This window comes from Porites lutea, chromosome 11 (genome assembly GCF_958299795.1).
Source record: "Porites lutea chromosome 11, jaPorLute2.1, whole genome shotgun sequence".
NCBI classification, from domain to species: Eukaryota; Metazoa; Cnidaria; class Anthozoa; order Scleractinia; family Poritidae; genus Porites; species Porites lutea.
In genome coordinates this window covers 12,278,711-12,303,582 of record NC_133211.1, presented here as the reverse complement: position 1 = coordinate 12,303,582, position 24,872 = coordinate 12,278,711, and the positions used below count along the sequence as shown (strand labels likewise).

The window sequence follows — 24,872 nt, the reverse complement described above, 5'->3', positions numbered from 1 at the left end:
TGGAAACTGCCCACCTACCCCTCCCCTACGCTAACATTAACACTTACTTCTCACTTAGGACAAAATGTTGGCTTAGAGGAACGATAGGTGAGCAGTTTCTCAGAACAGTTAAATCGATCCACAGAGACCACCCTCTATATCCCCGCAGCAAAATAACCATCGGGAAGTCAGTTTATACCTGGATTTCTTGGACTGAAGTTCATTCACTGAAATAACTTTTGCAGGGCAAACTTTCTTGTTATATGCCTTGGAAAGATCTAGAATACAAAACAATATAACATGAGTAGGATTTACTTCAACACCGCTGCTGAGTAACTGCTTTAAATACACAATATCTTGATTAGGCTTTGTGGCCCAGAAGTGTCGTAAGCTTATTTTACCCTAGTGCCGTTGTGAATCCACACATCTGCAGTCATATACTATTTTTCAACAGTCAACTCACAGTTTCCTTGCACACAGTGCTAACTGATAAAAAGTTGATTAGATAGGTTGGGTATACACCGTTATGGCGCGGTTTTTAACCGAGAACATGGAAGAACATTGTTAACGTCGAGATGAAACGCACGTTCTTTCGGCTCCTCCTTGTTCAGCTGAGAGAACGTCTTACGTAGGGGGCTAGTTTTATATACCGTCCTCTCATGAACTTACTTGCGCAGGGGTCCATAGCTTTCCGCTGGTCTTCTACCCAGCGATAGTGGCCTGGACTCCACCCGGTAGCCATGTTTTTCAGTGATTCACTGACCACTTTATTCGCGGCTTCTTCCTTCACGCCAAACGAATCACAAGCCGCCTGAAATAAGACAGTATCACTAACTCATCTTTAATATTCTTTTAACAAAGAGTGGTCGCAGGGGCTGATTTAGTATCTGATGATTCCTAGGCGCAGTGATTGCGCAGGGGTTTTGATACCTTGGTGAATAACCATATTTAGCAAACTCGTCGTGACGTCACATGACAGGGAATACGAAAGTGCGCGGAAGGACTGATTGCGATTTTTGGTAGTCAATTATGAATAGGCCATTTACACGATGACGTCATTTTATTAGTAAAAAGACGTCATCGTGTAAATGGCCTATTTGCCGCACTATCATTGGTTTAAATTCTCAGATCTGCGCGCGCCGTCATTACTGTCGTCGCGGTTTCTTTTTCGCTTAATCTGCCTGATAATACGTACATCCGTTAAGACCACATAATGGTCTAGCATGAAAAGAAATTTGTGCTAGAAAACAGCAAGAAACATAAAAAAGCAGAGGAATAACCAAAACCCAAATTGAACCAATTTTTCTCCAAGATAAGGGCAAAATAGTCAAGAAAATGTGAATTTGTTACTAGTTTTACCTTGAATGCGTTCCTGGCCCACTCTAGGAACGACTCCTCCTGACCACTCAACTCGTCCCCCTCCCCCATAGGCAAAATAGGCTGAGCCCCAAACTGCCGTAGATGATCATCCACAAAGTGACCAAAGGCACAGAAATTACTATAGAGTCTGGATCCAAGTCCGAATACTGAATATCTACAAAAACAAAGCGAGCACGCATCACATTTTCACCTTTTACTTCGAATGCATTGGTAAATGACTGGAAAAATGACAAGCACAATTGCCTACACCGTTCTTCCCTCATCAATTCTTGTTTACTGCCAAAATACCATCAGAATTACTCGGTATAGCAAGGGTAAAAAGGCCTTTACTTGAAAGAGTTTTCCAATGCGGTGAACTAAATCGAGAGGACTTTGGTGAACGAACCGGACAAGAATGGCAAGACAATAGCCATCGCGTACGAACAGACGAAAAGAACTCAGGAGATTCTGTTCGCCTATTGGGAACAATAACACAAACAATTTTTGTGCCCAATCAGGAGCCAGCATTCGCTTGACCATTTGGAACTGGTATGGTGAGAGTCGGTACCAAGGGGCTCTTTCGCCCGTGCTTGAAGACTTTCTTCGAGCGTTTTCTCCCGACCCGACTGACTGCCCCTAGGTTCCCGAGGATCAGTCGTCAGGAACAAAGCTGTGCTTACCTGAGATTTTTCAGGGGTCTGGCATCGGCGCTTTTCTTCATACTTTCTAGGGAATCAGAAAAGCTTGTCCCATTCTCTGGGGGTTCTCCGTTGCCAAAGGTACTCGCCACCACGAACAAAAGACTTTCTTGGGAGAGCTGGCCATGCTTGTAATCATCCATACAGCAAACCTGATAACCATGTGTTGGGAAATTTAAGGGTCAACCATAGATCAATTCAGGCGGAACGCTCGCGCGAAAGCGAGTAATTGAAAGAAAAACTGACGACAAGATCTAACGTGAAATGGCACGCGTGGGAACTCGGGCTAAAATGAGTCAGAGTCAGGTCAAAAAAACATTTTATGCCCGCGAACGTGATCTTCAGTTTTTACTATCACGCGGAGGGACTTTGCCTAAAAGAGCAAGTGTAAAAATAAGCGCGCCAGAGTACGCTTGTACACATTTACTTAGCTTGAGAGCCGAATTGCAATAGAGATTATTTCCTGCAAAAGCCTGGGTGAGTATACTAGTGGGAGAAAACGTCCATGTGTGACCTGGGAGGCTAATTTAAGTTAACAAAACTTTTGCAATTGCTAATTGTAATTGCCATTGTTTTCAAACTCTAAAATAATTCATAAATACACACGATTTTCGTTAAATCCCGATATGTTACTAACAGAGATATATCTCATGTTGACTTGTGATTTACATCATATAAATGGGATTTAACTCCCGCCGGCTTAGGTACAAATTCTAACAAACCTTAACATCGAAGGTGTATGAGAGCAGCTTAGCCAAATTTCGAGCAAAACCCTCAGATCTGCCTGTCTCAGTAGCGAACAGGATGGTGGCCTTCTTACGTTTGGACAAAATTTCTCTCATAAGAGAAACAGCACAACGAATGCCCCTGTAAAGAAATAATATAAAGCTTCCGTTATATCAGTTTTCTCTCTCTTTCTTTTATCAAGGACGAGACGGACGAGATGAAGGGACGACTTGCATGGTTTCATAAAACGCTGGCAACGCGTCGCGCAAAACGTGGACCAGTGAAGGTCAATGGGGAAGGCCTACGTCCAACGACGGACTACCCTGGCTTCCAAGCTTCTGATTGGCCATGCAGAAAATATATTCTGGGCAATCAGAAGCAAGGACTCACATGTTTTTAAAAGTAGTTCGGTAAGATTTATTACCCAGGGCTTTCCCGTTCTTTGTTCCGTTCAGATCAGCTTCCATTGACCTGCGAGGATGACTACTGAAGGGACGTAAGGCAGCGATTGCAAATTACTTTGGCTTGACTAAAAATCGTTTTACATCCTGCTTACCTGCACAAGGCCTTAAAAGAGATATTTCGTTTGGTCTGTCCGGTAAAATTGTAAACCTTCCAGGGATCAGTCTGTTAACAATAGCAACTTTTTTTTAGAAAATCATCACTTTCACGGATGTTATGAAATAGCAAATGTGGCATATCAGATATGCTTCTGGGCATATCTAATGACAAAAGAAATGAAAATTTACCTGGTATTCGTAGCTTGGTTTTAAAGCATAATTCAGCATTTCCTGAGAAGAAAACACAATATATCAAGGTACGCTGCCTAATTCAAGAATAAGAGAGATTACGCTGCGTGTCGCTGCGTACTTGTAAGGAAGGGAGCAACAGCTTGTCCCGAGGGTGTCCCGCTTAGAGATCGATCACATTATACGTGTAATGGGGATAGCTAGCATTGGTCCCGAGGGTCTCCTACTATGAGAGCACAATTAAACAGTATCTTCTACGCAAAATAAAATAAGAATGACGATACAAGTTATAAGTAAGGCAACATATTTTCCTAATAGAACTTTGTCAGAAAGTAATCCTACAGTTTTTTTTTAACTTTTACTTCAAACGTACCTGGTGAAAGACAGAGGTAGCACTACCCGACATTGGAGGAACTATCCACACCCAATCCGCTGGACAGCCACCTCGCAGTTTCATCTATAATGAAACGTAAAGGGTGAGGTTAATTACTGGGTAAACGGATATTAGAAAAACAGATATCCAATTACTAATGTACATTCAACTCTCTCTAGGACCGACACGGCTCCTCTGATACCAGCACTTAGCTTCGGTCTAGAGAGGTGTTCGTCTTATGGAGTGTTAAAAAGCATGGACAATTTTTTACGTCAGTGTCTGCGTAATAGAGGTGTTCGTTCAAAAAGAGGAAATGTCAATTTGTTCTATATAGATATTCATACTAGATGTTCACAATGTATTCATACGGCAAAGTAATTATCGAGTCATTTACAATTGAATTACCAAAATAAAAACTCTTTACGGCAAGTAGCTATCACTCGTATGTTGGTGACTAATCCTCTGCGATTTGGGTCACCATGGGAAAGATCTGGGAAATGTGGGTGCAGGTGCGCGCCATGCTTCCTGTGATACCTATTTCAGACTAGAACGTTGCAGCATGCACGCTGTTTCCATCACATGAGCTACCAATCAGCGGATTCAAATTGATCAAATTGCACTTTTCAAGGACAAATAAGAGAAAATAGTTGCGCCTTCTAGAATCCATACCCAATTTGCCTTCGGCGCCGCAGATACTTTTATGTCTCAAATGAAGGAGGGCCACACCCTTCCCCCCTAAACCACAAGGTCAGTGATCATTCGGGATATAATTACTCCTTTGTTTGCCGCAAAGGCCGTCGGGATCAGTAGTTTCTTCAAGCCCTAACCTACTAGCTCGACCCGCCCCGCGTCCACCATAAAGAAACATACACTTACTTCTTTTTTTAAATGTTTTATGAAGGCCTCCGATGTGGAATGGTGATCAGCCAGAGTAACACCAGCTTCCTAACAAACGAAAATAAACACCCATCATCAGATACATTAACCGTGTGAACAGAGTCTGGAAGGGGAGTCCATGATCCCGCATTCCCGCTCCTTTTTCACGACGATCCCGCAACCCGAACATCTGCCATCTCTACCCCGAATACGGTTTTCTTTCCCAAATCCGCATCCTTTTCCACGATTTTGGCGAATCTCGCTTCCCGAGTAGCAGTCAAATCCCGTATCCCATCAAAATATTTTGCGTTTTCCAGAATCCCGCACTGTATGTTAGTCTAATCCCGGGTCCCGAGAATACCCTTCCAGACGCTATGTAATCACACACACACACACACGTAGAACATGTTCAGAAGCAAGGATTTGATTTAGCCGTCTATCCTAAATAATCTTCAGCTGAATCTTACCTGGAAACTGTACATCACGGCATAGTTCAATTCCACCATCGCAAAATCCTTCCACAATGATGCGTTACTTTTGGTATCCAGACCAATGTTCTTAGCTACCACCTAATATTAAAAACAGACATGAGAGTACATTTAACTTTGTCAACCCTCTCAATTTGTTACTTGCAGCCTTTTCTATGTAGGACCTTTTGCCACGATCATTGTATCTCATTGTTGTCACCTTATCCTGGTCCCACTCGGAGTTTATTTTCTTCATTCTCAATTGACCTTGAGCTACAAGCCGGCAAAAAAGGGAGACCTTTTACTTCTCTCGCTTTAGGGCTCAAGTTAGTTTGAGAAGAAAGAAGAAAGGAAAATTCTGGAACCAGGTTATACTTTAGTTAAATACACTCATGTCCCAAAATTTGGAAACGTACAATCTCTTCCAGAACAAAACTAAAACCATATAAAGTTTCCTAAAACTCTTTTGTTGGAAATACCGTCCATTTCTCTTTTTTGTGAAGGAGTCACCTAAGGAAACCTGCTTCCGGGTTCTCATGTACTCGGCCCCCTCTCTCGGTCTGGGCCGGGGACAAGAAGGAGAAAAAACCGGGAACAAGGTTTCCACATGAGTCATACTTCATCCACTCACCTCTAACATATTGTAACGCTGCTGATCTCCCAAATCACGGGATCCAATCTCTGTCAACATGTACCTAAAGTGCGTTAGGCGACAAGTAAACGATTTACTTTGAAGTTTAGTTTTACGGTGGGAAAGGGAGTTCTGCATCAGTTTCACAAAAAATAAAACATTCCTTTCACAATTCACGGGAAATAAAATAGGCATTAAACGTTTTACAAAACAAAGGATTCTTTTAAACTTAAACTTACATTTTTTGGTAGATTTTGGTGTTCGTATGATGGGTGTCAAAAGAATAGAACAAAATACATCACCCGTCGTGCATAAGCCCCTCCGAATATAAGCCCCTCCAAAAATAAGGCCCTCAAAAAGGGCCTTTGAAAAATATAAGCCCCGGGGCTTATTTTCGGAATTTTACGGTCATAAAATCTTTAATGAGTGATTTGTTCAACTTACCATCCATTAAATGGTGCACCGGTAAATTCCAGGCCTCCCGCGTCCAGCATCATGTTGGCGACCGCTGGCAGAGCATACCACTTTAACTCAAGTTCTTCAAACCAAGAATATCTGACAAAAGGAGAGATTTTTGCCTTTTGAAATAAGTTTCATGTTATAAATGAGTTCCGTTAGATGATATACTCACTTTGGGTGCTTAATTTTTACTTCGAGGACTAGATTTCTGGGGATTTCAAAGTATTCTGGTGGTCCACCATTTGCTTGTAATACCCATGGGAGTATGTCAAATCTCCCCCCTTTCCCTTGCCAGCCCAGCATCTGACAAACCTACGAAAAAAAAAAGCAAATTAACAATAAGAATTTGCTGCAGTATCGACTTTTCGGTACTACGCTTATTTAGGGGTGGTGCTAACATAAATTTTCCCATTCGCGAATAACAAGGCACTACGTACTTTTTTTCCATCGTTTTACTAAAAAACAAAACGAGCAGGGAAAGAAACGTATTAAAATTCTGTTCTCCAATAACTCATATCGGCATTAACAAATGTCTTAAAAAAAAACAAAAAAAAAAACAGTGAAATTATACAAGCAGTGGCGGATCTAGGGGGAGGGTGCAGGGGGTGCGCACCCCCCCCCCCCCCCCCTGAGATGACCTGCGGTTTTCTAATACAACTGGTATTCTGCCAGAAAAAAAAAACTATGTGGTTTATTGGTGTTGAAGTGGGGCAAGAGACGAGTGTACCCCCTCCTAAAAAAATCCTGGGTCCGCCCCTGACAAGCGCTACATTGTTTAGTTTATTTTCAATTGTTTACGCAAATCAAAGTCACATCGCATACCAACATAAGACCCGTGTAAAAGCCATTTCGAAAAGTACCGCAATCTTCTTATTCTTATGTTCTTATCGAAAAGTGACGAATAAACGTTTACAGAATAGCTACTCGTCCAGTGTGCAGGTAAAATACCTCAGTAAAATCCACACTCGCTGGATCTCCAATCACTGTGCCATCAGCCTGTCTGTACCCAGCATATTTAATAAGCTGAGAGTTCCACACACGAAAGTCTTTATTTGGTTCTTTCCTTTGTGGAAAAATAGTGATAGCTGACCTCAGATTCCCGCCATTTGTCGCGTACTCCAAATGTGTCTTCAGAGCCTCAAACATCCCTTCAGGGGTAGTCACGTGACGAGCATCAAAAACCTGATAAGAAAAAATAAATTGTTTTTAACAGTTGTATGAAAGACCAAACTAGAGTAGGGGACATCCCCCTTATCTCAACGACCAAAGGCAAAGGCAAATAGGACAGCTCGTTATGCAGGCCACTACTTCAGGGCCAAAGAACAGGCTAGACATTTCTTATATCTTTTCTCAGAAGACTACTGTGCTCGAAAAGGGGAAGAAGATCCTTAAGCTACTCCAAGACAATTCAATCTCAAGAGATACCTGGCTCGTCTATGAAGAACTGTACTTGAGAGAGCAATAAGAAAAAAAACCATGTGGCGAGACTGTGTGGTATCGATGAAAGTGGAAGCTGAGGATGAAAATGATGATGGTGATGATGAGGAGGAGGAATTTTAAGATACGACAATTCGAATTAAACACGATGTGACAAACTTGTTCCCAGCAAAGAAGTTGACTGCTGAAGAGCACCAAAAGAGCTTTCGAAAGCTGATTCGGGCGCTGCCATAAAATCGAAAAAAAGGAAAAAAAAACCGCAGTGCAAGTTCAAAGAATTGTCGGTTTATCAAGAGAGCCAGTTCATTAAGCTTTCATTTGATATATGTGACAGGAGATACCCTTGAAGGTATGCGGTAACTTTAAAATGACTATCTCCTTTCTAGCGTATTCAAAAGCAGTACCTGAAGATTGTTCCACTGTATTCTTCCGATGCATCTCGGGGCATTTCTCCATGCCGTTTTGGTGGCAAAAATGAGTTCCTTCTCTGTCATCTCATAGTTTCCGGTCTCTTCAATGGACTTTATCACCTCGACCAGCCTGTTCTGATAATCATCACTATTGGAACTGGAAAAAAATTGTGAAAATATTTTTTTACATTCTTTATATGTATTATTTAACAAGCGTGAGGTCAAGATGGCTGGATATTAAAGAAGTTCTTTTTTGCGTTTTTATAGACGAAGACGCAGTCGAGGTTGATAAAAACGCTAAAAAAACCGAGGCCAATGTACAGTCATTTTGGTCAACAAGGGATTTATTATATGGCCAAAAAGAGAACTTTCTCTTGAGGAACCAACGCGGGAAATCCCGAGCCCATCTTGCCCGCTCGGGTAGCAAATCAGAACGCAGGATTCGCTTCATCTTGCCCTCTCGCGGATTCAGCTATATAAAAATAGCCTTTATTGAACAGTAAGGGGATCATTTGTTAAAAGTACAAGAAACATTGGTTGGCGATATTCATTTTCTTCTAGTTCTGAAAATAGGAAAATCAAATATTTAAGGAAATTGTTAAGGGTTCATAAAGTGGTAATCTAGGGGAGGGCTCAAATAAAATGAGTTGAGATTGTTTCCAGAGTCTCGTGCGAACATCAAACTTACAGATTAATAGAGGAGTAATATTGCTCGAGAAAGTCCTGCGCATGAATCTTGACCTCATCTTTGTGTCTTGGTATGCCATTAGCCCTCTGTTTAGGTATTTCACCTCCGTATGGAAACATTATAGATCCTGTGCATCGGCCATTTGTACAATGAAGAGGCTACGTAGAAAGATAGACCACAGGTGAGTACGTGGGTGGAAAGAGGGGGAAGTTGACGATCGCCTTTGTTCCCAGTCACTCAGGCGACAGATTTGGTGAAAGGAGCTGAGAACTCATCACGTCAAAGGAAGGCCGAAAGAATGAAAGATTTTGTATCCCTAACCAAAAACTTTTGATGGAATAAATCTTGGACATTTCCTCATGAAATGTAACCAAGAGAACATAATGATCTCTTGATGTAACCGATTTGATAGTGCATAATTGTTAATGATATCGTTCATTAAAAATGACACAGACTCATGACAAATAATATTTATTTTAAAAAATGTTAGCTTGAAAAGATAGGGGGAATTGCATCATCGTGTCTCTCTGCGAAATACATAATAGGAAGTGCTCTTTTCTGGCTGGCAGAGAACTGACTAATCTGTGGGTACCGCACGTAATGCATGATTTCCAAGAGCGATGTCAAACTGTGTTCCGTGCGACAGTTTGTCAAAAACGTTATCCCGAAAAAGTTTTTTTTTTTTGTGGTTAACAAAAAAAGTTTAGTCCTGAGGGCTTGGAAAGCCTAATTGAAGAACTTTTCAAGAACAACATAATCTAGCTTTGGACGAGCAAAACGAACAACGCATTCAGATGCCAAAGGTGTTGGAAACTATTCAAAGGTAGAAGGACAGGGATTGCTCTCACTTGAATTTGTGATTTTAGTTATTAACTTTTGAAATAATTTTCTCATGGCCCCTAAGGAAATTAAGAACAAACTAAATGTTTTATGGGCAACGTCTTTCCGTACTAACGCTTTATTTGCTTCATGAATAAAGCAATTGATTTTGAATAACCCTGCATATTCGCATTTTCCGTAATAAACTAACTGGAATTAGCTCAGTTGCAGGGGAAACTTATGTTTCACATTTAGACTGCAATCACTCGGGAAATCGTTAAGAGATTTAATGATTCCTTTTTAATAAAAGAACTTTGGTGAAGGTCTACAACCCACTTACTTTTAGTGCTTTTTGATGAAGGGTGTCAACTGAATCGGAATCTTCTATCCAATTCCTCAGTCTCATATGTTTCGGCTCTTGTGGTCTCATCTTGAATTCTCCAATTTGTCCACTAAACGGGCATTTTAAAGGCATTTGACATATTTCCTTTTCCTGAATTTTGTGATTAAAAGGTTCTTTAACGGCTAGAAAAAGAAGACAAAGTCCTCCATCAGTCATTATTGAACGAGAATCCAGTAGAGTAAAAGTAGACTCTGGCTTGGATTACATAACTTTAAACCCTTTTTGTTAATGGTACAAGAAAACCTTGCAGGCAAAACCTCTAACTTGTTTCAGTACCCCCAAACGTAGCCAAAATTTAGCTTTCGTCTCAAAATGTACAACACTTACATGTAAGATAACTGAAAGCGTCAACCCTCGTCATTGTTACTTGAACTTGCTTGCCTTGGCAGCACGTGACAACAGTGGCTTAGATCAAACGCTCAGTCTAATTGTGTACTGAAAACTCCAATTCTTCAAATCACTTATTGATTTATCTTAACGATAGTCTACTCTAGACCGAAATCGTTTCACTTCAAAACCCTTACCCACAATAAACTACTTGTAAACCCTACAAACCTTCAAATCGGAACAAAGACCTGACCGTAAGCACGTGATGGGTCATACACCCTTTCAAGTGGTTGATAAGGAAAGAGATCTGGGGGTGGTTGTTTCAGCTGGTGATACCCTTTGTTGGGAGGAACAAATAAGAGGAATGATTGGAAATCAAACCAGATGACGTCTTGGATCATTAGGAATATTGTATCTAGGAAACCAGAAGTGCTAATACCATTTTAACAAAGCTTTTGTCAGACCCCATTTGAAATACGCAGTGCAAGTGTGGGCCCCAACCGCAAGACACGGGAACTGGGGTATTATAATGGAAATTGAGGACTGCCAAAGACAGTTTACCACGATAATTAAGGGCAGGGGCCTACTCTCTTACAGCGTCTCAGATTAACGACTTTACTGGCTGGAACGTCGAATGCGTGGTGACGTAATCGAGACCTTCAAATTAATCAACGGGCTTGTGAACTATGGTCACAATATGTTTGGGACGACTAAAGCTTATCGAACTCGTAATCTTAATGTCAGTTCTCATCATCCATTAAGATCAGCGCATGACGTCCTTAACAATAGAGTTATCAAATATTGAAACCAGCTGCCACTACGCGTGCGAAATTCAACAAGTATCAACGCCTTTAAGGATGGTCCTGACCTCTTTAAGTTATCTAAACCTGATTCGCCTAATGGATTCTGGAAATTATCGGAAGAAATCTTTAATAGAATAAGCGATAAAAGTGAACATGCCAATTATTTACTAGCCAATCGCGACTTTTTTTTGTGAATGGTATTGATTTTTATTTTTTATCGCGTGAAAGTAAAATATGGCAGTGCTCCTCTCGCGGGAGGGAATAAAACAACAAGCACGTTTGCGCCATGTGGATTCCCACGTATGAAGGAGCTGCACGTAAAAAACTGAGCACTAGAAAGCCGTGATAGGGTACCTCATTCCTAGTTCCCCGCACTGTGATAAAGACCGTACTCTAGTTTGATTCAGGCGAAAGCTTGAGTTTCTTTGACTACCTTACAACGGCGTTTTAGTGTTTCTAACTCAACTGTTAAAGTGATTAGTTATGGGCAATTTTAAGTTTTGAGTTCAAGAGACTAAACCTCGGATTTTCGAGACATTCAAGTCCCCAGAACTCCCACCCAGTCTTTTGTCTCGTTTCTGACCACCCCATAGAGAAACAGAAGGCATAATACCTCTTTTACAGATGACTAACCAAACGTGCTGGCTTCAAAACTCGTCTTCGCACTTACCATTAAAGAAATTTAGATTCGAGAACGAGAAAGACTACAAGGACGAGTATTCTCAAAAAATAGACACTCCCGAAGGCTTCATTTCGTTCTTTTTTCCACCAGAAAAGTTAACAGGGTCATTTTATTGAAAGAGGTTGAGCCCTCACCCGATCGCAAGATGATACAACTTTTAACATTTGATGACTGACTTGTTTCCTCCTCTGCGTCATTCTCGCTACACCGTAGTACTAGAACGACAATGTCTGTCGCGTTTTCCCGCCAAAATGACGCTGGTTCACTCGCGCGCACGGACGAAGTATTGAAACAATCTCGTTCTCAGTCCTCGTCTAGGAGAATCCCTAAGGTCTTTATTCTCGCTAAAGTCAACCGTAATAAGAGAGAAGAAGTGTGACGTCAGGTTACCATTGTAGCAAAATTTCTGGATCAAAACAATCTTTCTTGACAGAGACGGCCATTTGGATTGTCGAACGATGGAAGAAAAGTCTGGGATACCGTTTTGTTCCTTAGTGTAATCATGCACAGGAATACATGTCAACCTTTTCGCTATTTTCTGTTATATCTGCATGACTACGGTTTGTTGAGATTCAGAAACCATGGCAACTTATGCAACGTGATGTAACGACTTCTCCTCTCTTATCGCGTTTTTCCGCCAAAATGCATTCTCAAACCCAGTCCTTACGGGTGTGGGAATGCGCACGCAAGATCTGTCTCCTCTACATGCGCAGAAGAGCTTTGGGTCGAGATTGGCCAAAATGACACTCATGGTTCACGCGTGCGCACTACTGAGCATTGAGAAAATCTCGTTCTCGTAGTAGACCTCATCTTAGGCCCCACTTACACTGACTAAACATGTTTAATTGGACCAGGTTTTGAAAAATGAAAAACAAACTTGACTAAAAAAATAACCAAAAATTGTTTTTCCTTATCAATAATTTGCTGTAAAGCCATTATTCTTTCCATTAAGTAATGAGAGATGTGACGGCCTGTTAAGAGTTTGTTTCCAGTGCAGATAATTTTTTTCAAAACAAAAATTGTCACCATACAATTTTGGTTTAGATGCTTCAAAGACAATTCCAAATTTCTCTGCCAGCGCGGATCGGCCCGTGACAGAAAGCAGCTTTTAGGAGGGAATAAACTTAAGAAGCTCTTAAGAGCTGTGTTTAACTAAACAACTTTTAAACATGTTAAGGCTTTGGTGTGAAAAAGGCTTTCATTAGAAAGGGCTCTATTAATCCTCCAACCAAAACTTGACTGGTATTAGGATACTTGAATGCCTGCTACCGAAAATCCATACAAACCAAAAGAGTACCTTTTTCTTTTTCAATATCGCCGAATGGAACTTTCCTCTGTGCGTCTATGAAACTTGAAACCCCTGTGGGATCCATCTTGGTATAACACGATTTCTCGCTCAATTTTCCAACAGGCGCGGCTGGAATACCATCCTCCGGATAATGGCCTTCGTTTTTAATTTCGCATCCGTGCTCCGGCATGAAGATGTCTGCAAAGGAAAAAAATGGATAAGAACGTGGCACCCCGCGTCATTAACGAAATCTAGTTGCGTTTCAGTATTATTAGTCCCTAATTAGCGCACCTTGGGTCTAAATCGTGCCAATAAAAAAATGTATCACTGAGGAAAACTATGCTATGGCCTATGGCTCTCTCAGTACTGGGTTCTAAGCGATGGGTTTAGCACTCTCAGTGACACTGACGAAAACAGTAGCTAGGTACTTAAAAATGAAACTTGAAGATACAATTCTAAAAAAATCAAGTCTGTTTTTTTGCACATCTTTTGTTTGTAATCCAATATATTTTTTTTATTCAAGACTTTATTACACTAATTACAAAGAACAGACTACAAAATTTTAACGACAACATACTCACAATTATATACAGCTGAATAAAAAAGGTTGCTTTGGTAATTGGGCATTTGAGCATATGGAACAATGCAATGATCAGGGGCACCCAACGTCAGTTTTCGGAAAATATCTGTTCGGGAGACGATTTGAGATCTAGAATATTCGGAACATTTGTTGTAAAATTTCTTGCTTGCCTGCCTCTCCTACGATTTTCGAACAAGAGTAATCATGAGTAACGAGACTCTGAGAAAAGCTCAACAAAATACACATATGAATTAATTGCGTTCGATCCAGTGAATGCAGGATATGGCGTTTCCGAGGGTCCAATTTCCAAAAATGTTTCGGGGGGATTATCCCCCCGACCCCCCTGTATAACGCACGCATTTCGGGCTGATAGTTCGCTTGTTTCTACAGTAATCTGGTGCTTAATGCAGTTACAAAAAACTTCACACCTAGCTGGACAAAACGAATGATGTTACGAGCCGCGTCTGGATGAAACAGAAGTTTGAACACCAAAGAAACATTACAAAACGAGACTAAGTTGCCACTGAGAAAATCATTAAGTCAATAGGTGATGAAAAGTCTTCGTGAATCGTGAATCTAGAAGAAAATTCTTGTAGGAATCATGAATCATTGAGAGAAAAACGACAGGAATCATGAATATTAAGGCTTAAATTATTCCGCTTCTACCCCCGACTAAACTGTACTAAGGCAATCCGGTCTGTTGGACTAGCTTGTCTGCAAAACTTGTGGATACTTTCCTGGAATTTAAAGATATTTATCTTATGTTGCCTTTTTTAGCACATTACTTACTCGCTGCTTGTTGACCTGTTGACTCAGTTTGTTTGACCTAAGATGACTGAACTAAAGAATTGGTCAAAGTCTTTGCGTGGCGAATACGGCGGATTCTGGAAAAAAATTTACATAATGGACATTGTCCTTTACCAGGGTGACTAATTTCCCTCTTTCTAAACCTATTATGTAATGATGAGGCCAGACACCCTAAGCAAATATTTAACCAAGAGGTCTTAAGAGACGCAGTTCTTTTAACAAAATCTTCTTACTTTCTTTTTGCACTTAGTACTTGACCCTTTGCAGGTTTTACTGACAAGCCTCGAGAGACCATATAATGCAGCCTTCATTTCAAAATCTCTTTAACAGATCCCAAAAACATCATTCAAAAGTTCACTTTCAAGTCACTAAATGCAAATTACTTTCAAATGTAAAGTAGCTACAGCTAGTGTCATGAAAGATATGGCAAATTGATGAAGCTTGCGGCTCTGATTAAATATTCTGCTAGGGAGAAGCTCTGATCTGTGATAAAAGCCTACAAGAGGTTAGGCCGGATCGTCCAAAATCCAGGAAACACAATCCCTGTCCTTGAGTCTGGAAATGCACACTGTGAAGCCATGATAGATCTTCAAATTTCCTGTCGCTACACCTTTTACATTTTGTAAGCTGTTAATGTTCATACTGACGTTAGCGACAGGGATTCTCTAATCACCCTGGTCTTGTGGAATTCTGTAGGTACTAGTGGTTGGTCAAACCAATCTTTGCTCAAAGAGATCTCTTTTTCCCCATAAACACTGAAACTTACCAACAACACCAGAGATGGGCAAAATAAACAACTTAAGCTACCGCATTTTTCCTGCGTATTAATTTACTTAAAATGTCCTGCAAGAGACGCGGCAAATGGCAGTTCTGAGACCCTAAAATTAAAAATTTTCTGGGGTAGTATGCCCCAGATCCCCCTAAGTTAGGCCGCCTTCATCGCCACAACTTTTCACCCCGCGCGCGTACACCTTCAGGCTACCTACACCAGTTTGAAACGGGTATTATTAAAAGGATAGTCAGATGGTGATGTATGACTTGTGGCACACCTGAACTTTTTTGGTCAACCGTTGCTACAAAGGCGACGACTGAGACAAAGTTACGTGTACAACTAAGGCAAACGCCTTTTACCTTAGACTAAGTTGATGTTTTCTTTGGCTTGTGTTGTTGGCGAATTGTACTGGGTTCCAAATGGAGAGCTTGCTCGAAGGCTACGCCGAGAGAAAAAAATAACCTCTAGTCACAGGAGCTACGAGTCTCAATTCCATGCAATTTTAGGATCATATTTCTCATCAAACCGGTTTGGAGCTGATATGCATGTTTGTTTTCATTGACGCTCGGCTGACAGCTGAGATTTGATCGTACATGACTCTGCGATGCAGGAAAAAAGAACTGCGCGAAAGCTTACTTAGAAAGGAAAGTGCTATAAAAATTGTCACAAATTCTTTTCCAAAAAAAATACTCTTCAAGTGTCAAGTATATGAAAAGGACAGAAGTCAGCTGAGAAGTACACAAACTGTATGTTTTTAGAAGTCAACAGGATAAAAAGAATTTCCGGTCCGCGACACTTGTATTACTGTACAGGTCAAACTTAGGGACAGACCATTAGAAAAGTTATGGGGGAAGGGAGGGGAATTTTCGAGCCGCAGGAATTTGTTTTCGTTATCAAATTCCTTGTATTAATTTTTTTCAGGCCATAGCATAAATATTTTTTAGGATTAATTGGCGTGCATGAATTTTTTTTCATTTAATTTTCCCTTGCGCGAATATTTTTTTGGACTTCGCCCGCCCCCTCATAAGTTTTCTAATGGTCCTTCCCTTAGTATTTCCAGGCAAAACGGCTATGCCAAACAAAACATCATTCTGCTGCATTTCTTAGCAAATGAACCGCGCCGCGAACCATCAGGAATTAGGAAAAAAAGAAAAACCGTTTACACCCAGGGTACTATCCGTGAGAATGCAGAACTGAGCCCAGCAAGACAAAGCATAACAGGAAATCATCACATTCATTCAAAGTACGTCCTTTGGTAGGAAAAATTCAAACAAAGCTTCTTCCTCGAGCAACGTTGATTCAGTTGTCGGATGTTCGCTTAAATTATTTCGAAGTTTAGCCAGAGATTTCTTTGCCACACTTCCCAAAGTAAACATGAAAGCCGAGATCTCCGAATCTGCCAATCAAGTTCACTGTTACAGCGTTAATTCCCTGCGGACGTAGTAACCAATCGGAGACCCAGTTCAAATTCTGAGCTTGTGTGACCAGAGGTCCGTCTCGGACGCCTTTTCAACCGCTCGGCTCCTGTCAACCGTAAGCACGGTTTATTACCTGGGCCCAGCCGAAGGCTGGCACCGGTCTTAAAATGCGGACGGTTTCTGTCTTTTTTTCAACGTTACATTGTTAGGGATATATCGCTGATTGAGATATATCGCTGGCTCACTGAAATCTTATCCGCTATTTTGAAAAGCACGAGGCATGGAGGACAGTCAAGAGAAAGATTATAGCTTTTTCCCCAACCTTTACGATGCACTAGTTTATGAGCGAAAGTTTAAGAGTGAATATTTGGAGAGACAAATTTACGAGCGATCACTTAAGAGTTAATCACTTATCAAAGCTATCTACATTGAGTGAACCTTCCATCGTGAAATTTATCGAGAATCAAAGCGAACACTTACCAAAGCTAACTTTATATCGTCTTAAAAAAACGTGCTACAAGGCGATGTAGACGTGCTCGTGAACCGAGCAGAATCCACTGCTATTTCTTAGAGGTCTCAACAAGAAGATTAGCATGTTGAAGAAATTTGTCTCAGTGTTTGTCTTTAAAATGATTTCAACGATTGACGTACCGAAGTCTTCAAAGCTCCATCGCTATGTTAATAAGGTAAGAAAACTTTATCATGCACGATATAAATGTAATAACAAATGCGATCCAAAGTTAATTAACTTAAATAAAATGGCTATACCCAAGAAAGCTTATTTGTTGTCTTTCTTTAGCAGACATTATCAGAGGATAATGAAAAAATGTAAAGCACGTCGATATTTATCATTGTTTTCTTGCAATTGTGTGAGTCATATGACCAATCATTTGATTTCAAACTAAGTAAAGATGTTGAGAAGAATGCCAGGACCTACTCAATACAACACTGATCATCATGAAATAATAATTAGACCTTTTAAGCAAAATCACAGCTCAACAATGCAGTTGATCTCTCCTATTTCCTCTGAGAATTTGATGCAGTCAAGATTAGGTGAACTTGGTTTACAATCAATAGATGTTGACAGTGCAGGTGATTGTTTCTTTAGATCTGTATCACATCAATGATATGGCAATAGCAACCATCGTATGCATGTACGTACTGCAGGGGTTCAATTTATGAGAGACAACCCAGAGAGATTTATTGGAAGCAATACCGAAAATTCATGGCTAAGATATCTGAATAATATGTGTATTCAAGGTACATGGGCTGATGCAGTTATCATTCAAGCAGTTGCAGATGCATTAAATGTTACTATACAAATAGTAGATTCTAATCAAGGCCAGTTTGCACCACTTACTACTGTTTACCCAGTTCAGGAAAGAAATACTTCTCTGTCATCAAATCATGCACTTACTGGGATTCTTCAACACTACAGGCTCCCCATGAACATGCATGTTTGTTCTATGAGAAGTGTAATGCAGACCGTGTAGGCAAAATTGTGATAATTCTGTAACAAACTTCTTTGCAAACTTTGTCATTACCATTCAACCCAAAACTGTCAGTGATTTTTGCTCTTTCACTCAAACTTAAAAACAAATAAAAACCTTATACAGATCACACTTATTGACATCACAGTGTAAAAACAGTACTATAACACAGACCGTTATAACAACATCCTCCTTTCTCATGCATTTTGTTGCTTTTCTTCTGCATGAGTTAATTCAGACTAAGTATTAGCCTCCACAGAGGAGGGGGGAGGGGTGCGAGAGGTAAACTATGCAATCCCGTGTTCCACTGGGCCCCGGTAAGTTCCACGTAGTGGTTCTAGTTTCATATTAGTTATTTTAAGAACGGACCTCTGGAGCCAGGGAAGGCGAATTGCGGAATTGATCACATTTTAAAAGAAAGGCGTAAACGGCACCAACAGAGCACTAAACTAAAAGTTCATTACAAGATATACCGTAAATTGTCACTTATAATCCCTAGGCTTATACAAGTTCGTAAGGGGTTTTGGGTGGGCTTATAAACGGGGGGGCTTATATCCGAGGGGGCTTATAAGCGGACGAAAAAAAACGTTTCGAAATGAGCAACAGCACTGTTGATCGACGTATGATTTAAATTTATTACTCTTACAATTGAAGCCTTAAAAAGGCAGCAATAAATCGATTTCAGTTAAATTTCAAAACAAAATCAAAACTGTAACTGGGGCTTATATCCGGATGGGCTTATAATCGGATGTAGTTTTTTGTTTGCATGTAGGCGAGCCTATAACCGGGGGGGCTTATAAGCGGATGGGCTTATAAGCGGCAGTTTCAGTATTGTAATGAGAGCTCTTAAGTGGACCGTATTATGACAGAAATTATAATAACTCGAAAGAACAGACTGGAACCAACCTTTTAAATTGTCCAGTCAGTAAATGATGTGACTAACTGTAAAAGAAATGAAAAAGAGAAACAATTTTTTTCAGTTTTTATGAAGTATACGCAGTCAATCCAACCCAGATTGAATCCAGGGATCAAAAACATTCACGGGATCAGAGATCAAGTTTTGCATCAACTTTGGAATCAGGGATCAAAATTTAAGGCCTAAATGTGGGAATATGTCTTGTTACGACCCTGAAAATTACCTCAGATAAAAAATCAACTACGACATAGACATTTCCACTTGTATGCATTGTAGCCAAAACTAGCAGCTGAAAGTGGCTTATTCTACAAATAGCGGTTAATTAATACTTAATTACGTAGATGAAAAGAGAAATTAACACTAATTTAGAGTAAACTCTGAAATTTTACTTTAAAAAATACAGAAAAAATATATAATAAAAGATAATTTACTATTTTATTTACACACTAACTTAATTAAAGGGGAGAAAGGTCTTTTGGTCATTTTCGATAAAAGGTTTCTAATTTTATTGTTCTTGGTGGAAATATAATTAAACGTTAAGTTACGTTAAATTTGAAACCTTCGATGTTTGCAAGTACCTGGTTCTTTCTGCAATCCCATAAATATAGATTACCAATTAACATCACATAATTTAACGAGTGGCATGATGACATTTTCATTCCAATTATAACATCTCGTAAACACAACGCATCTTCGGAACCCTTCGCCATTGTTAAATAATACTGTTCAAAATTTTTTCAAAACAAATTTGAGTACAGACAGTAATAGAGAAAGGGGAATAATGTTTCCTGTTCAGTTTTGCAAAAAGTACATTTGTCATGCTGGATAGATATCCAATTTTGAAACGTTTTGTATTTGTGTAAAGTATTGAATTTAATATTTTCTTTTCCCCTGATTGAAAGGATTTGAAGTAAGGCTCCTGTGCTGTCAAGTGGGGAAGGTTGGTTAACCTGCGAGCAAGCTCTCCGGGGCGCTCTGGCAGCGGGGCGGGAACGGAAGGAGCAGGGCGGATAAAGGTTGGGCGGTGAAACGAGCGCTCCGCTCTTCATTTAACCTGTGATGCGGAGTAGGACTGGCACGAGCGCTCTTTCCGCGCTTCCGGTGCTCTTGAAGGCCGGCGAAATTTTTCTTTTTGCAAACCGGAAATCCTCTTTTCTTTCTGTAATTTCAGGCTACAATGTTAAATAGATAAATTCGTTTCATAACAATATCAATAAACAGTTTCATATGTTTGTGTCTGTACGTCTATAAGTCAAACTTGTTGGTCGTATAATGCCAAAATTTGAGTTTAATTTGAAAGTGTTGAATACCTTTTCCTTCCACTAAATATCACCTAGTCGTCTTTCGCCGTTTCGTTTGCAAAAGCTTAACACTTCTTAACCTCAATTTTTACATATGTTAAAGGGGGATAAATTTTATATTACATAACAAAAAATTAGATTGATATATATTGATATAGTGGCGTTGTACTTCTTCAAACTTTGCTTCTCGGGTGCAACGCGCCATGGCGATTCGCGCAATGCGTTGCAAATCCGGCAACCAGATGTAAACAAAATTTATTGAGGTTAGTTGTAAGGTTTTATCTCCGTTTTTCTCTCTAAAAAAACAAAACAAGGTAAACAGTGAAAACTGAGGGGAAACTAATTTTGAAGTTTCGAAGAAACAGAAAGACGTATGAGATGTTTTTTTCAAAATTAGAAAGAAGGAAGATGGTGATTGAAATTAGCATAATTTCACCTTGCACGAGCTGCACGCATTCATAAAATACACGTCATCTAGTTATGAAACACGATCTACTGTCTTTTAGTTTTGCCATGGATGACATGGATGAGATTTTCCTTCGTGTTTTAGACAGTACTTAGTTGTTTTTGTTTTGGAATAACATCGACATTGGCGAGTAGCAGAACGAAATTATAATTCAGTCAGTAGAGTCATGAAAGGAATAAAAGAAACCTTTTGAAAGAGATGTTTGTCTACTCCAACTAAACCTCCCACAAAAAATGGCAACATTTGCCTCTCGGAGACAGCGTACCAGCACAAACGAACGAGGAAGAAGTGCAAGAAAACAAATCAAGGAGCCATAATTCAGTGACAGTGGCAGTGTCTAACGTACAAATGACATCGCAAGCCCTGACCGAAGTCGAAAACAAGCGACATTTCTAAGCAGAGTCCCAGTCCACTGCATCACACCTTTTTGCTCGGACGCGCTAGTTTCACCGCCCAACCTTTATCCGCCCTGGGAAGGAGAGCTTGCAACTACGTCTCTGGAATTTGAATACCTCCAACGAAAAAATCACGCGAAATGGTGATTGGAGGAGATGATGATAGGAATGACGTCATTTCTCTTGGCACGTGTTTTTCAATGTTTGTTTCGTTTTCGCTTCTCCTTTGCGCTGATTGGCGGAAATCTGACAACTCACACGGAGCTGGTTTACTGAATGATAGATGACTAAGGAGAATAAATTCAAAAATATCGAAATTGGTTTATTAATTGATCTGGCGTCCACCTATATAGCTTCTATCAATGGTTCGTTTGTTGAAACTGGAACCCGTTTACCTTTTTGTAGTCGTTTATATTATATCATGTTTATTTCTTTATTCTATGAAGACGGGCAAGCTTATTTTCGTGACGCCGTGATCGACCATTTTTGGTGTCCGTGAATCGTGATGTACTGAAAAACTGTTAGTGAATAGTGATTGAAGTACACTCCGTGAAACCTGAACTGCCAAAATCCTCGATTTTTTACACGTACATTGGAGATCAATGGAAGAAAATGAATCGTTAATTTGGCCAAACGACCTTAGCTAGCGTCTGGTGGCTATTTAACTTCACATTCGAATCTTTTGATGTAACTTCACACTTCAATGTGCTCAGACCCACCTACAGCTGGCTTCCGTAGGGAATTTATAGCCGCGCAGTGTTTTTCATACATAAGATTCGTATAACTCTAGTTAACTTGCTAAAATATAATCGAAGAACTCTGTTTTAGAAAATGGGACAAGCGTGAAAAAGTAAAAGTTTCTTTCGTGACTCGTGAAACGCAAAACTGTTGTTCGTGAACTCGTGATGAACTCGTGTATCGGCGTTTTGAAAAGCATAATTATGTTCTTTCATTCATTCATTGCCATGGAATATGCGTTTACATTGTTTTTTTACTGTTAATAGCTCGATTAATGGGGCTGGCGATCATTTCGCCGGCGGAAGTTTCATGGAAAAGGGATTAAATTAAAGACTTTTCCAAAAGCTATGTAATCGGTCTCTGTGGTGTAGTGGTTAGGTGTAGTCGCGTCGAGCCGATGGTTCCGAGTTCGAGTTCTGTCGAATTCTTTTTTTCCCGTTTTTTGTGTTGTTGTTTTCTATAAATATGTAGCTAAATAACTTTTACTTAATAAAGTGCAATAAACATCAAGAAAAGTATCGTGTTTTCAGAGAAAAGATAGTACACCGTTCTATCTTTTCTATTAAATATATGGATAAACAATCTGAATTTCTATCATTTCCTACAATTTACTGTGGGAAAACCAGAGTTGATAACCCCCACGAGTTCTTTCTATAGACTGATAGTAATTGTTCTAGTACTTTCCAACATGTAAATAGGACATTCAATGTCATCTTCGATTCTTTTAAGTCCCACTGCCTAACTAATGCCAGCATCAACAGAATGTGCCGCAGCATTACTATCTTTTAGATACCCTAGTAGTTAACAATATTAGAAACCTAATTTTTCTATTAGCTAATACAGCGTTCGGATTCCCTGTGGCTGCATTTAATTTGCGTCACACATTGTTGAACACAGCAGATTTATTTCGCAAACGCTCACCGACTGACTTAAGCTAAGAACAGTTACAGACTGTAAAAAAACTAACGTTGAAAGCTAAAACCTTTGATTAATCTTTGGTGTGTATCAAGAGCCATAATACCTTTTGATGACATAACCGATAACCTCTGCTTAGTGGAGTCTTTTCACGTGACTTGTATAAGAATGTTTCGAACAATTTTTTTAAAAACTCTGAGAGCTAAATTGCGTAAAAAGCTTTTCCGTAAATCAATATATAGCAAAATTAGAACATAAATAGGCGCCACTGTATTTTACAGAACGCCGAAAGACTAAACAGGCTAGGGTTGGCAAACTGAGTGCGAATCAAGTTTCGGTTCAGTTAGCCCTGTATAATGTCCAAAGTGGATCTAGATCAACCCAGTTTCCTAAACATAATTATCGCATTTCACAGATGGACCTGTGAATTGAACATTTAAAATGAATGAGAAGAAAATATATGTCATAAAGCCCTACCCTTGTCGCTGAGTTGTTGTAGAGCATGCACTTCCCTCAGTATATTGCTTGATCGCACAAGGTGTATTTTTAATTCACTTTTTTTTGTTGCGAGCTTCAGATATGTTAATTGCGAGGTCAAGCAGAAAGGAGCGGTAAACATTCCTACACTGACAATAATATTTAGACCTACATATGGCAAGCTGTTTGTAGCAAAATTCAATTAAGTCAAAAATTTATTCAATCTAATCATTTTCGCCTAATGCCATTCTACAGTCAACTCTAACCTTGCGGACACCTCGCTATAACGGACACCCCGATAATACGGACAGCAGGTACATCCCAGGCAAAAATAATCATATTTATTTCTTCATTCTACTGCATTCGTAATGAACAGTAGCTAACAGTACATTCACACGCGAGGTAGTTTAAAGTTTCGTCCGCTCAGCTTTCTTTTTCAACTCCATATATTTATATCTTCAGAGGAATCTAAGGTTTAAACGATTTTCCGCAATCTGTCCGGATTTAGAGAATTTGTACCCTAAAGTTTATGCAGGAATGCAGATCTGGTACCAGATGCGGCGGCAACGATAATGAAATCCGGCGTAATTAGAACGGTTAAAATGGACCTTTTCACCGTTTTTCCAACTTTTTATATGGACTAGTTAGCGAAAATCATCATCATCATCATCATTTTTATTAGCCTTTTTTTACAGCAAATTTTACAGGATACAGCAGGTTGTTAGGCGAGGAGACCTCAAGAAACCACCACGCTTATAAAGAGAGTCCACCTCGACACCACTGAAAAAAGCGCCTTAAAATTAGTAAAAGTGCCAAATTTGAAAGTGATACGTCTTTAGAAAGCGAACATATAGCTCAGCAAACTTGCGAAAATTTGCAGACGTTTCTATGGTGGGGGGCAAGTTTGACCCGCCCCCCCCTCCCCCCTGAAAAAAAAGTTGGAAAAAAAAAACGTGAAAAGATCTATCGTCAGTCTGGATTAAAACAACACCCTGCCCGGCAGAAACCCTCTTTCGCTTGCTTGATTTTGGTATACTCCAGAACAAAAGACTGCAAGAATCGAGAAAGGTCTAGCCTCGTTGAGCATGAACTGCAAGTTGCTAGGATACAATTTCAAACCCAGGCCTAATAGCCGTGCGCTTGGTATAGTTGTCTCGTTTATGACCATCATCAAGAGATCATAATACAGGGGCACCCAACGTCAATTTTTGAAAAATATCTGTTCGGAAGACGATTTGAGATCTAGAATTTTCGGAACATTTGTTGCAACATTTCTTGCTTGCCTGCCTCTCCTACGATTTTCGAACATCTAAAAAAATGGCATAATTGCCCATTTTTAAAGGATTTTTAACCTAAAAAGGTCGCCTAGAATTTTCGAGAACCTTTTTTCTGGATGAAATTTATCGAAAAGGTCAGTTTTGAT

The 24,872-nt window shown here is 39.9% G+C and overlaps 1 protein-coding gene across 1 annotated transcript in view; it reads right to left on the bottom strand.

Annotated features, from left to right (window-relative positions):
* Positions 1 to 24,872, bottom strand: part of LOC140953408 (nitric oxide synthase, inducible-like) — a 44,582-nt gene that overhangs the window by 8,026 nt on the left and 11,684 nt on the right. The window contains exons 3-20 of the mRNA XM_073402891.1: positions 13,184 to 13,372; positions 10,012 to 10,196; positions 8,853 to 9,010; positions 8,159 to 8,321; positions 7,266 to 7,499; positions 6,490 to 6,629; positions 6,303 to 6,413; positions 5,859 to 5,922; positions 5,228 to 5,329; positions 4,761 to 4,829; positions 3,885 to 3,968; positions 3,512 to 3,553; positions 3,319 to 3,389; positions 2,759 to 2,903; positions 2,019 to 2,188; positions 1,339 to 1,513; positions 649 to 790; positions 179 to 257 (exon numbers count right to left, since the gene is read on the bottom strand). Coding sequence (XP_073258992.1) covers positions 179 to 257; positions 649 to 790; positions 1,339 to 1,513; positions 2,019 to 2,188; positions 2,759 to 2,903; positions 3,319 to 3,389; positions 3,512 to 3,553; positions 3,885 to 3,968; positions 4,761 to 4,829; positions 5,228 to 5,329; positions 5,859 to 5,922; positions 6,303 to 6,413; positions 6,490 to 6,629; positions 7,266 to 7,499; positions 8,159 to 8,321; positions 8,853 to 9,010; positions 10,012 to 10,196; positions 13,184 to 13,364 — 2,315 coding nt within the window. The 5' untranslated portion in view covers positions 13,365 to 13,372. The remainder of the gene's footprint in view (positions 1 to 178; positions 258 to 648; positions 791 to 1,338; positions 1,514 to 2,018; positions 2,189 to 2,758; positions 2,904 to 3,318; positions 3,390 to 3,511; positions 3,554 to 3,884; positions 3,969 to 4,760; positions 4,830 to 5,227; positions 5,330 to 5,858; positions 5,923 to 6,302; positions 6,414 to 6,489; positions 6,630 to 7,265; positions 7,500 to 8,158; positions 8,322 to 8,852; positions 9,011 to 10,011; positions 10,197 to 13,183; positions 13,373 to 24,872) is intronic.